The sequence below is a fragment of the Rhopalosiphum padi genome, chromosome 3, assembly GCF_020882245.1.
Source record: "Rhopalosiphum padi isolate XX-2018 chromosome 3, ASM2088224v1, whole genome shotgun sequence".
Classification (NCBI taxonomy): domain Eukaryota; kingdom Metazoa; phylum Arthropoda; class Insecta; order Hemiptera; family Aphididae; genus Rhopalosiphum; species Rhopalosiphum padi.
The window spans coordinates 20,789,632-20,808,346 of record NC_083599.1 but is presented as its reverse complement, the minus strand read 5'-3'; the positions used below and the strand labels follow the sequence as shown (position 1 = coordinate 20,808,346).

The 18,715-nt window shown below is 26.3% G+C and overlaps 1 protein-coding gene across 1 annotated transcript; it reads right to left on the bottom strand.

Moving 5' to 3' along the window:
• Window positions 1–370: 370 nt before the first annotated feature.
• LOC132924892 (importin-5-like) lies at window positions 371–18,102 on the bottom strand. Its single transcript, XM_060989333.1, has 20 exons — window positions 18,087–18,102; window positions 15,329–15,549; window positions 7,537–7,686; window positions 7,246–7,472; window positions 7,086–7,179; window positions 6,918–7,022; window positions 6,735–6,860; window positions 6,467–6,678; window positions 6,255–6,377; window positions 6,082–6,190; window positions 5,858–6,011; window positions 5,050–5,381; window positions 4,854–4,986; window positions 4,433–4,798; window positions 3,214–3,329; window positions 2,998–3,138; window positions 2,779–2,928; window positions 2,350–2,720; window positions 2,070–2,289; window positions 371–612 (listed from the first exon to the last, which is right to left on the bottom strand). Exons 1-20 carry the CDS (start codon window positions 18,100–18,102, stop codon window positions 523–525), a joined length of 3,456 nt encoding a protein of 1,151 aa, XP_060845316.1. The 3' UTR covers window positions 371–522.
• Between the last annotated feature and the right edge of the window lie 613 nt (window positions 18,103–18,715).

Here is an 18,715-nt window from a genome sequence, read left to right as displayed (position 1 = left end):
TACAAGGTATTTTCTATCATAAATAGACATTTTGATGAAAACAATAATGTAATATGTTACTAAATCTGAAGGAAAAATTATAACTTAGCGTACACTTATGTTTTCTAATACGGTAAAATACAATATGAAATTAGTAGTTATAAATAGTAATTGATAGTTAAATCTTAAATACAGTAAATATTATTTGACATTATAAAATAAAATTATGAGTAAAAATTATCATCAATGATATCTAAAAATATAAAATAAGATTTAAAAAAAAAAATGTATATTAAAAAAGTTGTAGTACATCAATTATCAATTTAAATCATTCAATAATAAGTTTATAACATTAATTTAATTTCAATTTTTAAGAGTATTAAAATTTCAAATATTTGTAATATATCTTCGAAATAGTTTAATTTTGCAACTATATAACAAAAAATAACAAGTGGATGACATAAATTAAAAATAATAGAAGCGGGGTTATAGTAAAAATTCATATTGTTACAAAAATAAAACATTAACGGGTAAATGTCAAAATCAATTATTAGTCATTAGAAGACTCTGTAACATCTTCATATGTTCTGGATTCAATACAGCTAAACATGCATTAAATACCTCTTGGTTTGCCTAAAATCATATTTTAAATAACAAAATAATTAATTAAAATTAAATATTTACACAAAACTTGTATTAATAAATAACAATAAACATGATTTATAAATATTATAATATCATTATATCATAAGGCATCACAACATATTCCCATACAATTTTAGTTAGTTATTGTAATTTAATATTTTATCTATTTTTATATTTTCACAATTACTGTGGTTAATTGATTAATATTTTATGTATGAGAATCATCCAAAAGGTGTGAGATAAGATTTATTTTTTTTTAATTAAGAAGAACATATATTTTCATGAAATATTCAAATAGTACCACAGGCATATAGTTATTTTTTCAAATAATTTCTTTGAATGATACATTTTTGTTGCCATGGCACATTTGGCACTAGATATATTTGTCACCAGTGTTGAAGAACTCGCGTACCCACATCCTTTAGTCACTTATTAACGGTCTCTTTCACCTAATTGTTTGTTAAATGTTATTCACCTAAATACTTCTTGAGCTCATTAAAAAATGTTGATCACTGTGTAAAAAATCTAGTCTATAAGGGGGGTGAATGACAATTTCCAATACAAAGAACATGAGGTTCTTGCGTTTTTAAACTTTCATCAGTTTCTCAATCAGTTACAGAACCAGTGACGGATTATGGGTGGGTGGGGGAGTGTCCATGGGGGATCTGGATCCTCCCCCCAGATGCTTTATAATATTATACAATTTATAATAATACATATTATAATATATAATTTTTACATATTATTTTTCAAGACCCCCTATGACCCTCGCCTAAGAAAATGGAGAAAATCCGCCAGAACATATCTTCATTTCAATAAACTCCAAAAAAATATTATCATTGTCAGAGAGAAAATGGCAATCTTAGTGTAGGTTCTATAGGTCACAATAATGTTTTGATTTTATATTGCATATTTTGCATTCGTTCTAGTAGTGGAAAAAGAACTTTCTCATCAGGGTGCTCAATTCGAATACTTATAACAACACTTATAATAAATTTTCTTAAAACTATAAGTTTTCCTTGAATCAAAACCAAAGAGTCTTGAAATTGTAAAATTCTTAAATATTTAGTTTATAAAAATAACTTTATTTGAGCTAACTAAAACATGTGGTACAAGTTTATTTTTATCTATAAATTTGATAAAAATGTATGTATTTTTAAATTGTGTAACCTTACTTTTTAGAAAACCCCTACTTTTGTATGTTCTAAATTAAATAAGTTTATATTTTTAGAACTTAAATAATTAATTAGTAAGCTTTTTTAAGTTCTTTTTTAATTGTTCAATATAATAAAAACAATAATATAAGAATCTACGACTTTTTGGAAAAATAACATTAAGGAATTTAATAAAATCAGTAATAAAAAAAAATGTATATAAAAGTCTGTTATAATTATATATGTATACATTTTATATTATATCAAGTTAAAATAAAATACTATAATTACCTGTATTCCATTAACAATCATAATCATTCGCTGGGCAACAATATGTGACCTGTCAATTGCATCTTGCAAAAATGCTTCAGCAATAATCCTTATTAAACTAGGGATATTAGAATTGTTTTGTCCTAATACCAAAGGATGCTGATTTTCAATGAGCTTACATAAGTAACCATATACAAATGGAGCTTCATCAGTATCTTCACAAATTGGTAAGTTGCATAGCCTAAAAAATTATATTGATATTATTTTAAACAAAATGATCGAACTATTGTTTTTGTTTTACCAGAGAGGTAATATTTCATTAACATTAACAGCTGAATTGTTATATTCTAATATTTTGGCAATGGCTGATACGGCATTTTCAGTCGCCCTCATGTTTTCAGCTGATCGGGCTTCACTATTGTTGATCACTTGTAGAAGGAATGGCATGATCTCAGCACACACACTCGCAAAACTAGGCCCTCCACACATGCCTAGCACTCCACAGCCATAAATAGCTGCCAGACGAACGTCACTGTTAATATCCATAACATATTCAATCATAGGCCGTAAGAAATATTCTTGATATTTAGCGCAACCAGGTCCACAAAATTCAATAAGGTCATTAAAGATACAAAGACCCCACTTATGATCAAATGCACTTTTATCAGAATCCTATAAATATGATTTTTAAAGTTAAAATATGAAATAAATTAACACAGTAAATTCTTACCAATAGTTTAGCAAATTGATGTACAATAAGATCAAAATACTGAAAGAAGTCTGTTTTAAAAGTGACAAAAAAAACATGCAAAATCTCAGTTAATTTGGTGAAACTGTACACATCATCACAATCTTCCAAAGCTAGTCTTTCCTCTTCAACCTAATAATATACAGTTTACATTAAACGCTTACAATAATAAATGAACAGAAAAATCTCATAAATACATACCTCATCATAATCATCATCTTTGCGTCTTTTAAAATGTTGAGCTTCCCTTTCAAAGTGAGAATTCAAATTTGTTTCTAAAGTATACAATATATCTTTTATCCATTTGTCCGATAAACATCCTGTTCCCAATAATTCTATGCACTTAAAATTACATTAAAAAAATAAATATAACAATCAAAATAGATTAAACTATAATAATTATTTTAAGTTATTTACTTTTCTTAATGCATCATACATCTCAGCACTAACATCTGGATCAGGTTCAAATTTAATAAAAGCTTGCAAAAGTTCAGGTAAAATATAACCCCACATATGTTGCAAATATTCTGGTCCTGTTACAAACAAGATAATTTGTAAACAATAAATTATAAAGATGATGAAACACATTAACTTAATACTAATACATATATTAACAAATCTTTAAATTTTAAAACAGGACAATTTACTTAAATATTATACACTATACACCAAATAGCAGTCCACAGACAAAGAATAAACAACACATATTACGACAACATTATATGTGATATTGTTGTAAATTATTATTTTTGTTATATATTATTGGCTTTTACCGACAACAGTTGTTATATTAGTCATTTTTCTCACTAAATAGCTGTCTATTTTATTGTATTTGAAATTAATTTTTATTTTAAGTTTTTTCAAATATTTGTAATATACTAATATTAATTTTGTTCTTAATATTTATAACTTTATAAGCAATAGCAAATCATAAATAAAAATAATATTGTTTTCATTACATCCAATTTTAAAATACCTATTGTCCTATTATGTGTTAAAAATATGTACTTAGAATTTTAATGACCTGCGAAAAATTTTCAGATCCTTAATGTGGCCTTTCAAAAATATTAATTGATGACCCCTGCACTACTTTGTCCTCTTTAACTAAATAATTATAAAACATGTTCTCAAATTTATTCTTTCATCTTTTATAAAAACATAATGTATAAATATAAAAGGAGTTATCCAATCACCCATTCATAAAAAATATTATATTAAAAATAAATATGTAAATACATTTTTGGAAAGTACATTAATAATATTAAAAATTATATTTTTTTAATTAAATAAAACGGAGAATTATGGTTACAGAAAATGTTTAAGTGGATCACATGTCATAAAAGGTTAAGAACCACTGGCTAAATAGATACTATAAATAAACTAATATACTTCTTACTAGGCTACCAAATAATTTGTTTTTTTTTTTAGTCTTTTATATAAAATTAAAATTTGACAATTACAATCCAACAGTTGATTTTATAACATTATTGTTTATTATTTAAAGGAAGAAATTAAAAATATTTATCCTTTTAGTTGTTCTAGAAAAGACAATAACAAAGGATCACTTGATTGTTGATATGAGACAAATAGAAAAAAGTTAGTGTATAGTAGCTCGGGAATTAATTTCTTAACATACCTCTTATTTCTGCACACTTCAAAAGATTAGGCATGCTTTGAGCTGCAGCAATTCGAACATTATCATGGAAATAAAATTTCAATAAAGGCACCATAAGTTTAACAACATCTTCTGCATAGGGTGCAAAACCAATTTTCAATTCTCGTGCATAACATACAAGCATTTCACAGGCTGATGCCTTATCTTCTAGGCTTGAAGTCTTAATACCAAAGTTTTGCTGTTCCCATAAGGGTACAAACTGCCATTCGCTTTTGTCAGTCATATTACTCTTGTCATCATTATTCAAATATACAACTTCAGGTTTTAATGAAGCCGCAGCCATTACTGGACCAATCACCAAAGGAAGATACTGTTCAAATTGTTGACCTATTAAATTGTTCTTTATTAGTAACTAAAACACAGTTGATTAAATAACACATACCCATCACTTTACATATTCGAGTCCATGATGAAATTATTAAGTATGAAGTTTGTGGATCATATTCTGAGAGTTTCTCATATTTGTTATGTGTTGCCAGCATTAAATCCATTATAACACTAGCATCCGCCAAAAACTACATAGAACACAATTTTATACATTTCAATAAAATAAATGTTATAATTATTAATTAACTTACTTTCTCTTGTCCAACAGCCAAACCTATCAAGCTAATACATTCTATTGTTTTGCCTCTCAATAACTTTAATTCAGGGGCAACAGCATTACGAATGATTTCTTTTAAGAATGGCATAAGATGGTCATAAAATTTAACAAAATCTCCTTCGCATGTGTTAGCTACACATGCGATAGTGGTTACCATTTGCTCTAATACTATAAGTCTACCACCACCTTTCACAAGATCAGCAATACGGGCTTGCAATATATTTTCAAGCTTTACCATAATCAGATCCATGTAAGATAAAAGTATTTTTTTTGGGCAATCTTTACTAAAGTTTAAAAGAGCAGCTCCTAAAAATAATTTAAAAAATTCAATATTATTAATTTATTATATTAAAAATAATTACACATCTAATAATAGAAATAACTAATATATCTAAATTTAAAACACCTATAATTAACTAATCTATATGAATAAAAATATTTATAATCGAAACAAGGAATATGAAAATTAAAATAATAAATTAGGTTTATAAATTATAATATTTCAACATCATACAGTTATTATTATTATTTCATTTTTCCTCCCAATACACAAATATAAATATTTTTGATGAATGAAGTCATAAATCTATGATAACTTAATTCCAAAAATTAAATACATTAAGAGTTTTTCCTTGTGTTAAATTATATTTTTTTTTAGAATAATTTTTACTAATTTTGTATATTTTTTTGTCTATTAGATAACTACAATTAATAATTATGTTGAAAATATTAAGTAATATTTTAATTTAAGTAGATTATAATTTATTAACAATATAATTTACCTGCATGTGCTTGTACTCTAGGATTCAAATTATCTTCAAGTAACAGTAATATAGCAGGCACAATTTTTTCATGGAATTTTTTTTGAAACTTGGGAGAAAAATCTGCTCCCATCTGTACTATTACATTGCACATTGAATATCTTACTCTAGGATGCTAAACAAATAATGATAACATTAGTGATAACATTGTTTTGAATTGTAAGTTGTAACATTAAATTAATTACTGAATCTTTTAATAAAGTTAAAATTCTATCCAAAATTTCTGGGAGTATATGCAACATTTCTTTATGAAAACCTCCACCCATAGCTGATATTGCCATCAATGCAGCATATCTAAAATATATAAATGATTGGATAAATACAAAGAAATAAAATATATCCAAATTATATTTTTTACCTATCTTTCCAACTTGGATTGTCTAACATTGATGAGACATTACTTATTATATGTGACAACATTATTTTACCACCAAGTCTACAAGCTAGTCTGTCCAGTGCATATTCAGCTATAACACTCATACTTAAAACAAATAATACACAAACACATTAGATACTTTGAAATATTAAAATGCACGATATGGAATGAATTTCCAATTAAAATAGTAATACCTTTCTTGGTCAATTTCATCTGGATCATCTTGAGTACTCCAATCATCATCATCTTCCACATTAGCCATAAGTTCCAATACTTGTCCAGTTAACTGTATGATGTACTTAGATGATTTTTTCCGCATCATTGTTGGAGCTGTTTCAGCTAATGTAACAATTACTTCAAGGCACATCTGACGGTATGATTGACTTGCCTCTTTGTTTCCAAGATACTAAAAATATTAATAATATAACTCTGAACAATATTTACGTAAAATAATTAAATTACCCTCAAACACATTTCTACAATATCTGACAACTGAGATTTTAAAAAAATTGGTGCATTTCCAGCTAAATTAACCAATAGTTTAATCAAAGAATCATCTTCTTCAGCTATTAAGCTTTCATTTATTATCTATAAAAAAAAAATACAGTAGTTTTTTATTTTATTCAATTTTTTATAAAGCCTTACTCTCATCATGTTTGGTAATAAATCAGTTAATTGTTCTTGAATTTCTTGAAGTTTGTCATGGTGTAATATGAAAGCACAAATAGCTTTCACAGTTTGTACTTGTATCTATAAAAAAAATAAAAAATGAATAAGTGAAATTTATATACAACTATAGCTGTTAAGACTTACATTTGAATCAGGTACATTTAATGATTGTTGAAACATTTGTTTTATCACAACCAAATAATTGGATTGTTGATTACCAAAAACGCCAGGTACATTTCTAATATATGAAAAAAAATGAGTAAAAGACAAATTTTAATTAAAGTATCAAAAATGCTTTACTCACATGAAAATTCTAAGCGCAGAATCTTTCATATCATTTGAAGGAAAATTAGCACATTGAAACAGGAAATTCAAAAATTCTGGCCAGTTGTTATTACCTTCATCGTCCAGCTGATTTCTAGCTACCTCGGAAGCAACATCACACATGCGTCTACGTATTATGTCATTTTTTTCGTTATTTACAGTTAATAACAAATTGTTTTTAAACTGTTTCTGATTTTCAGGTGACAACTAAAATTAAAACTTAGTTAAAAAAACAAATAAATTCATACATTTAAGTAAAAAAAGAACTAACATGAGAATAAAAATCCATGAATTCATTGGCCATAAGTCTATGTAACATTACAGCTGCCATTTGTTTTTCATCTATATTACCGGCTTGATTTTGTACAACATTGAATAAATATGATACTTTTTTTCCTAAAGGTAACGCTTGATACGTTTCCTAAAAAGAAAAAAAAAATTTTATAATTTAGATTTATTTATAAAATAAAAAAGCAATTACAGTTTTAAATATTTATCATCCATATAACCTAATAGGTCTTAATAGTTATCTGAGAAAAGTATTATATATTTAAGTATATAGTTCATATAGAATAATTTAAATAAACCGAAACCAAGTTTATTGGATTCATTTAATTCAGAGGAAATATTTTAATGAAAATTATTTAACTATTACAAAAAAAAAAAATTTTAAACAAGTACAAACCACTGTACCCCATACATTAACCAAAACATCGTACTGATATCCTTAAATAGTACATATTTGTAAAACATTAAAACAACTATTTGATATGAATAGGATGTTAAAGAAATATTGATGTTAACTTTTAAAAAAGAACATCTATATAATATACAATTAACGTTCACCACAAACATTTTTAAGTGATCTCAAAATTAACAACTATTTGATGTTTCTTAAAATTAGAAATTGTACTGGGAATGTTGTATGTAGATAATTATTATATGGATGTTAATAATTTTATTGTTGGTTATAATTTCATTTGATAATATCATAGATTGAACATAAAAAGATAATATCTAACAAACATTTTTTTTAAGACGTTCTAAATAGGTTTTAATAGGTAAACAAATATTCAATTATTTCAATTATTATCTTAATTTGAAATAGTTTAACATTATGTTTAATCGTAGTAGATGTGTAATAGTGATATAATAATATATAATATTTATAGGTATTGCCAGGAAAAACCACCGCGGCAACCGGCATAGAGCCGCGTCAGCGATATGGTAATCGAGACTTCGCGCGTTATACACATTGTCAGTTCGATTGTTCGATATCGATATATTTATATAACATATTCACAGTTTCACACTCGCCACGTCTATATTATTATTAAATATTAAATAATACTATCGTCTATTAAGTATTATTGTCTAGTCAGTATTTGTCTCGTAGTCGTGTGCGACCGTGCTGCTACATCGTACAGACTTTTATAATTTTGCCTTTTTTATAGTTTAAGTATATCGCAGTAGTTTGCATTTTCGCGACTGCGAGACGCAATAGTTAGCCTTATACCTTAACTCACTTTGTACTACGCGCGTACGGCATACACCTCAACACTGTTTCTTTTTCTCGTTTGCAACCGTGCTGCTACAAACACTGAAGAGTACTCTGCATTATCCGACTGCAGTTTGCATTTTCGACACCAAAATTGAAGTACATGTGTATATTATGTGTTATCACGTCATTTCACACAATAATGGATCAAATTAACAGTCAAACAAAGGTAATACACTATAGTATAATATTATATAATATAGGTACTCTAAATACTCTTACTTTATTTAGTGTTAGGTATTAAGGTTAGGCAATAAATATATATATATATATATATTTCTATCGGTAACAATTTATATTTGGTACTTACCTAACATTATTATCATAATTTATTGGATGAATTTATTAGTATATTAAGGTTTATCAGCTTCACATTTAATTAGACCACCCATCCAGTTAAACTAATAGAAGCAGTGGTGTATTGGGGGTATACGGCGTATACTTACTTCTCAATTTTTTTGTTTAGCGTATACTCTCTAAATAAACAACGATACGCGGGTATACGGCTGTATGGCCCCGTATACCTGTTAGAATTTATAAAATGAATAAAATGCACTAAAAATACTACAAAAATGACCTTAAAGCATAAAATTCCCTAAAAATACAAAATAAAAACTGTACTATTAAATTCTATATTTGATGAATTAAATTTCTGTAAAGACGAGCGTCGAATGTAATCGTTAGAAAAAAAGATGCAAATGCATCAAGTTCCGGGCCCTAGCAATCATGATTAGTACACTAATCACTAAGTTATTGGTAGTTAGTAACCATTCTAATTTCTTAGACTGTACTATTTTTTTAAGTTTATCTTTGGTCAAAGTGGCTGGTACTGATAATTAGAATAAAGATTGTGAATTGGAGCGAAGCAAGAAAAAATTTTTTTGGATTCAATGTTATAGATATATCATTGACACCTAAGATTTAGAAGGCATAGAAGTATACCCACAAATATTTTTAGCAATACACCACTGAATAAAACCATTTGGTAAGTTATAAAATTAGCAAAATATTACCATAATAATAATTGTTAATTATAAATTAATTTTTTCTATTATAAATTATCTACTTTATTTAGATTCGTATGAAGCAGCTGCTGCGGAGGAAATAAAATTATTTATATCATCAGGTGGTGAGTCACAGAGTGATTCTGACACTGAACACAAAAAAGCAGCCCTAAATGAAGACTATAATTATAGTTTGTTTTAAATATACAATTTATATTAAACTTGACAATATTTAAAATTAATTTTAGAAATACTATAAATAATATTAATTACCTAATAGCTAGTGTTTATAAAGCGTTATTAAAGCTATTTATTATTATATTAGGTACTGCTTATGCCTAATTCAATATATATTTAACTGTTTTTGATATTATTTTAATTCTTTAGGTTCCAGTAGTGATGACAAACCTTTAAGTATTAAAAGAAAACAATCAACTTCTGAACCATATAACAAAATAAAAAATGCACTAAAAATACTACAAGAATGACTTTAAAGCAGTATCCTGTAAGTAAAATTAAGTATTTTTATATTTAAATTTATTGAAACATTTTTGAATTATTCTTCAAGCATATTATGCAATACTATATTAATAAAAATTAATTTATATTTTACATTCATATTAAATATAGCGGCTTTGAACAAATTATTTGATTTGAACACAGATTCTGATTTTGTTGACAATAGTTATAATAATTTACCTTGCAAGAACACTATAATTAAATTATTTAGTAGTTTATACAAATAGTAATAGTACCTACAGTATTTGTAGTGTATAGTTTTATAGTATCAATTGTTAAGATTGAATTGCCTATTATGTCTTTTTAGGCGTTTCAAATTCGAATACCACATTACTTGCTGATCTCTCTGGAATATTAATTGATGACAATTTTAATAATTTGACACCTGCAGGTACCTCTATAAAAATATACATTAAATTAAATCTCATCAACTTGACTATGATGAATTAATGCCTCCTATATTATTATAATTTTTTTTGTTTAAGATGAACATGTAACTAAAGGAACAAATTTAATGCAGTTAAAAAATATTTTTGGTAAAAAATTTAATTTTATTACTGCTATAATCATAATTTATTTTTCTTTAGTACATTTTTTAAATATAAAACACAATATATTTATTTCCCTTAGTTGATAGTAAATTATTAAATTAAATTTGTATACCATTTAAATTTTTTTTAACACCCAAAAAATAAATATTGTTTTTTTTTTTTGTAGTTGGTCAGTTTTGATTCTGAACTTCTTAAAAATAAAATGAATCAAATACTTCACACAATAAATATTTATTTTACTTGAATTAATAAAAAGTTGGACGCTATAATAGCATCCACTATATTAAAATAAACCTCATTTCAAATGTAAAACCATCTACATTAGATTACATTTTTTTGGAATTATTTCCTTTGAACGATTTAGAGTCTCTTATACATATTGATGCATATTTAAAAACTAACGATGAAAACTTGACTAAATTGGTAATAAAATGTCAATAGTTTTTTTATATTATACATATATTACAACTCTATTGTATATATTTTTATTTCAGATTTATTTAATTAAATCTATTGGTGGCTCTGGCACAAAATATTTTGTGTACTTCAAAAATTATTTTCCAATAAATTGGCCACACTTTGTTCATGGACAGGACAAAAAAATAATTTTCGCCTTGTCGACCATCAAATTATAAAAATTATGAAAAGTAAGTATACTAGTTAATTTGTTACATTACTACATAAACGTTTGCATTATTTTTTAGAAATTTCACATGAACTATATCAAAATGACGAAAATATATTTGAAGTTTATGTAAAAGATTGGTTCAGGCATGGGACTCAGCGATTAAAAAAAGAAAATACTACAGGTAATGTTAATCTTATTAAAGCAACATACCCCAATGTGTAATGTAAAAAATATTTTTGGGTGTTTCGAAAAAAATATAAATTAATAAATAAATTTAGGGTTGTCATTATATAAGACAACTGACATTCACTCATTATCACTGTTAAATATATTATTAGACAAATAAATAATTTTTAGTAAAACTATATTGCTACTGGTAGCAATATATATATGAAAATTATATTTCCAAGTAAATATTAACTTATTCTTAACAATTTTCATGGTCTAAACATTGATATGATACTTTTTGTTCATGAAAAGTGCATTGTTAGTTAGTTTTATTGTTTCCTAATTTATAATATTTTTGTTATAGACCACGTCAATAACGCAAATCAATTGAAAAATATGTCTCTTCGGAATTTTAAACGTTTGCTGTTGAATGTTACCACAGACAATACTCAAGCAAAAGAGCTGGTAAGTGTATCATCAACTTGTTCAAATTCTGATATAACTGTTAATAATATTGAAACCCTCAGTTGTTAAAATGAAATCTCCACATCTAAAATGTGTAAAAATTATGATCCACCTAATGCATTACAAATAGAAAGTTTAGAATTACAACTTCATATATCTAATTCATTGGGACAAAATGATAATATTTCTTGTAACAATAATCCTTTTGTTAAAGAAAAACTTCAGCAATGGGTTTTTGATAATACCGTTACAAAAACTAGTGTTAATAGTTTATTGAAGATTTTTAGGTCTGAGGGGTTGGATTTTCCAAAATATGTACGTACATTGATGAATACTCTTAGAACCCATAACATAATTATTATAAATCCTGGAACTTATATTCATTTAGATTTTAAAAAAATGTTATCTATTTTATTAAAGTTTTATGCTTAGTGTTTGAAAAACGTCGATGAAATATGTTTAAGTTTTAATATTGATGGGTTACCATTAGCACACAGTTCTAAACAACAATTTTGGCCAATACTTTGTTCAATAATAAATGTACCTTTTCTATCTAAATTAGTTTTTGCTGTTGGTTTATATATTAGTACACTTAAATAACCAGAGTCTATAGATGACTTTTTAAATTTTTTTATTAATGAAGCTAAAGAATTGGTAAAGGATGGAATTAATGTTGATAATAAGGTACTATGTTTATGTATTAAGCAATTCATTTGCGATTCTCCCACCAAAGCGTTTTTACTTAACGTAAAACGCTATAATTCTCGTGTAGGGTGTAATACATGCATAATAGAGGGAGAATATAAAGATCATAGAATGTCATTCTTGGGTGTGAATGCCTTGTTGCGTACTGATAGTAGTTTTAGAACTAGAAATGATGACGAATATCATAAAGGCAATTCTCCTTTAAAGCATATTTTACAAATTGATATAGTATAAGTGCGAGGTAAGCAATCGGTGAGAATCCCCAAAGAAAAATGTGATTATGCAGATGAAGAGTTAAACAATTTAAAATTTTAAAACAATATGTCCCACCAGAATTTGTTAGGCTTCCGAGATCTTTAAATGATATAGAATATTGGAAGTTAACCAAATTTAGAACTTTTTTGTTATAATCTGGGCCAATCGTACTAAAAGGAAGACTAAGAAAAATATTTTATTTACACTTCATAAATTGCATTGTGCCATAAAAATTTTGGTAACACCAGTTTTATGTATAGCTAAAAATGAAGTAACATTTAATTTACTAATTGATTTTGTGACGGGGTTTATTACTCATCATGGGGCGCATTTTATCACTCACAATATTCATAGTTTGATTCATTTGCCATTTTATATTAAGACACGGATGTCTAGATAATTTTAGCGCTTTTAAATATGAAAATTACTTGAGAATTATAAAAAAAAGTATTTCATACTTGCATTTTTCTTTGCAAATTGCTGCTAATAGGATTCAAGAAAAAATTAATATTTTTTATAATGACAATGAATAGGAACTCAAATTTTGATGAAACTCATTTATTAAGTAATGAATATAGTAGATACCATAATTTCATAATATACAAATCATGAATTTACTTTTTTTCTAACTATAAAACTTAGGAGTACAAACTATATTATTTCTACTCAAGTTTCTAAAAATAATTATATAATGTTAATTACTAATGAAATTGCAATCGTCAAAAACATTTTTAAATGTAAGTGAAAATATTTTTTTAAATGTATTGACTTTTAAATCTTTCAATTTTTTTGATGTTCCATTAGAATCACATATGATTGGCTCTGTTATAGTCAATATTAAGTCCCAGTCATCTGATTTGATACGTATTAGTGTTGATGATATCAAATATAAATGTTTTTTTGTACTTATGACAAGTGAAAAAGCTGTTGTAATGACTCTATGTCATAATTTAATATTTTAATATATTTTAATAAATTATTTTTGATTTCTGATTTGTTAAATGTCTATATGTCTTGTTATGCTGAATATTTAAAGAATACAATATGTTTCTATCACATTATTATTATTACCATTATATTTATATCAATAAAATAATTTGGTATATTTTTTTTAAATAACTATTACATTATTATATTGTATAATATTAATGTTAACTTTATTGTATTACTTATATTTTATTAAATTAATAGTTTTTTTTATGATATATACAAGATTGTATAATATACACAATTAAGTCATATTTGTTATAATTTCTTTTTTATATACATATGTATTGTATTAAATAATTGTATTATATAATATATTTTAAAATGTTCTTTACCATTGTTTAATCAAAATATTATCTATTATTTTAATACAAATTAAGTGGTTACTGATGAACCATGATTCTATTAATTTTTGTATTATATTTATTTGTAATTATATAATATTATATATATATAATGTTTATAATATATTATGCTTTAAAAACATTGCTATATATACTAAATAGTTCTCTAACATTAATAACATCCTTACTATGTTTTTGAATAACATTCACAGATGTGTATTTAACCGACAAAAATTGTTACCAAATATGGTCAAATAGTTGTTAAGACTGGACATAATATAGATATTTAAAAAAACAAATTATAGAAATTATACTACACATCTCATACATGTTACATAAGGTAGTTGTATAAATGTTTAATACATAACTTCTTATAAATTACTTTTTAATAAGTCGCTCAACCGTCATTAGCAATCCCACGAACATCTTTATTGAATAAAATTCAATATTATTATTGAATAAAAATTGAAATAAAAAAATAATAATAATAATACTAAATCATAACAACGAACAAATTTATAATACCTGTTAACAAAAGTTACATTTAAGAAATCCGTGAGAAGATTAAAGTAGATGTATATAATTTCAGTTGTTAGCACAAATTAAATCAAAATCAACAAGTAGTTGACTAGTATTCACAATATTAATACTCAGACTTAAACAGACAATCAGTGAAAACATTACAAAGTTCAAGAGAAATAACATTTTTCGAACGCACACATTATACCTATTCAATGAATAAATCCAATGATAGACGGATAATACACTAAGCATTGGAGACAAATGAGAGACTCTAACAACTACCACCACCCTTAAGGTAATGAGGAACAAACGGCTACCCATTCCGTAATCGACTTACAGTGAAAAATATTAATTTACCTCGGCGGTCTGTCGCACATGGTTGTCAGCACTCAGCAAACTAGTGAGTATTTGATGGAAATCACCCATATTGTCGTTTTCGGCCTTGATTGAGTTCGCAATGACTGTCTCGGTTTCTGTAATAGTTATTGCGCTGCAAACCTTGTTGTCGATGATTAAACACCTGTTAGCGTATATTGTTGCCGGCAAGCGGATGCCACTGATGACCAAGTGTTTTTGTACTACCGGTTAAAATGTATGCCCGTGCTCGCCAATACAAATTTCGTAATGCGTACTTTGTTCTGCAGGGCCGGCGGTGTGCTTATGAATTCTGAATTCAAGTTTATATTTTATCCTTTGGTACTTACTTCTACACGACGCTGCAGAGCACAAAAATGTGAGACCACGGTACACGATTCACGATAATGATGGTTTACAGGTTATGAATGGCGTTCGTACCTTACCTTATACCAAGAAATTATCTAACCTAACCGTGGCTTGGCGCAGCATATAAGATGTCCGACGACTATTAGTACAAGGTACAGTGTGTACCTGGTACACACTGGGGCCGTACGGTAATCCTAATAACCGACTGAACCACGATGTAGAGAAACTAAGGTGATACCACTTCCCTATCTTACAATATAAAAAATGGATGCCAATATGTACGGCAAACCAGGAATTCGGAAATGTCCCAACAGAGTACACCACTATTCGCCCGGAGGCCTATTTTATTTTAAGTTGTTATACGAAAATGTATTATTAAATATTTAAAAATGTATTTAAATGTAAATATATTGTTTATAATATGAACATAAAATAGGTAAAAATATAAAAACTATATTATTTTATAGATATAAACCAAGCTAATATTATTATATCAGTCATATTATGTTAAATAGGTATAAATGCTATTATTGAACATTAATTTAAATAAATAAAAAATACAATTTTCTTATATTAGTTTATTTATTTGTAAATACCAGTAATAAAATTAGTTACAAAGCAATTGAATGACTAGATCAAGGGTCGGCAATTAATTTATATGGCGGTCCAGAAATTTAATAAAAAAAATTTCGTGGGCCATAAAAAACTTAAACTTAATTTTATCATTAATGTATTTATTTTTTTTATTAAAAACACATTTTAAGACAAAGTATTTAATATTTAATTATTTATAAAGTAATTATACATTCATACTAATAATAACAAAATTGTATACTTAAGTTTAATGAGAAAATGACATTTATTTTCTTGAGCTAATAAACAGCGGTATACGATGGACGCTATCGTAATTTTCAAATAAATCATAAAAATAGATCGCCCGACTCGGCCCGTGACTAGAAACATAATTATTAGATCAAACAATAAAAATGATTATTAAAGAAATAAAAAATAAAATTATTCATAAGTAAGAAATAATAAATTTTTATTCATTACCTATTTGTATGCCATTATATTCTAGATGTAGAATAAAACGGTAAAACCTTAATATGTTTAAAAAATTAAAAACTGTGTTTCATATTTATTTATTTTCTATTGGTAACTAAAAAAGCAACAAATTCATCTTCTATGGCAGCGTCCAACTCGTGTCCTTCGAAGGTTTTTCCCCCTACCCCACCCTAGAAGATTTATATTTAAAAAAATCTAAAATTTAAATTCTAAATACCTACAAGAAACATTCGTTCAAAATTAATTTTTAATTGCACTATACACCATCATATTTTAATAGAACTTACCGTCCGTATATTTAAAAATAAATAAGTAAATGAATATTATCATTGTTAAATGTTAAGTGAACATTGCCTCCCCGGGCTCCCCGGATGAGAAGTGTAGATTAACATTTCAACTGTGAACTGAAACTATACGAACGACATGCCATACGGGCGAACTCTATTGTTTATCCATCGAAATTTAATTTATATTACCTTAAAAAAAAATTCACAGAAAGTGTACACACTTTGTACGGTCTGGTAAAAAGGTTCATTGCAGAACGCGGATACTTTATACGGTCGGGTAAAAACGTATTTTGCAGAACATGGACACTTTCTACTATTATATACATAAAGTATATATTATAAATATAAGTTTTATACATAAGTAGTAACTAATAATTATGTATAGTGTTAATTACTAAAATTTTTATTATTTTTATTTTTATTAGCTAATATTCTAAAAATTTGTAATAGTAAAAACTATTACTAAACCATTTTCATATTATACTACCTTTTGACTTATTTATATTGTACACATTTTTATATGTAGTTTGAATGATATTATTCATTATTTGTTTATTTAGATTATTTTTATTATTATTATTATACAAATACAATCAATATTTTATAACAATTTTATTTTTATTTTTTCTATTTTAATAATTAACACTACATAATTATTAGTTACTGCTTATGTATAAAACTTATATTTATAATATATACTTTATGTATATAATAATTAATAGTACAAAGTGTCCGCGTTCTGCAAAGTACCTTTTTACCCGACCGTACAAAGTGTCCGCGTTCTGCAATGTACCTTTTTACCAGACCGTACAAAGTGTCCGCGTTTCGCACTTTTAATGCCTGACCGTACAAAGTGACCTAGAACCCCAGTTGCCAGTTGGCGTTCGCCGTGCGGCAGGCAACAACGAAAACCAAATTAATTTCAACCTAGATTGAGTCTAATAAATGATGTTATCATCAATTTAAAATTAATCAGGAACAATAAGTCTACATTTTCTTCCCTCAATTTTCAAGGGAGGCACTGCCGTGTAAAGTATTACTATAAAAACTCTTCATTGTAAAACCAATACATTTATCACTTCACTCAGAATTTAAAGTATATTGCATTAAGAAAACAACAATCAACATATTATGAATTTCTTAATAATAACATGCAGTAGAAAAATTGAAAAATGATAAAATATATATTTTATACCTTAAAACAGTTGAAACAGTGTTTTTCAACCTTTTTATTATGGCGACACACTATTAGAATTTTTCATACTTTGTGACACACAATAAAAAAAAAATAAGAATAATATCTATTCATTTTTGTAAATATAGTGTCAACAAGGTTCGTACATTTAATATTAGCACTTTCCGCAACACGTTTGGATTCACCAGGCGACACACCGATTGAGAAACACTGCCTTAAAATGTTCCATTGTGAATAGTTCCTACATATAAAATAATGTATATGTAAATCCACGGTTTATCAAAAAAAAGTATCATACTCAGGTTACTGGAATACGTTCAGAAAACACCGATTTAATCTTTAGTAGTCTATTTATAGAACATGGTCATAATTTTTCATTTAAATACATTCCACATATTATTCATTAAACAATTGTAAATTCGTTGATATTATCAACACTGCATTGAATACCAAAATTTGGTAATGGAAATTCAT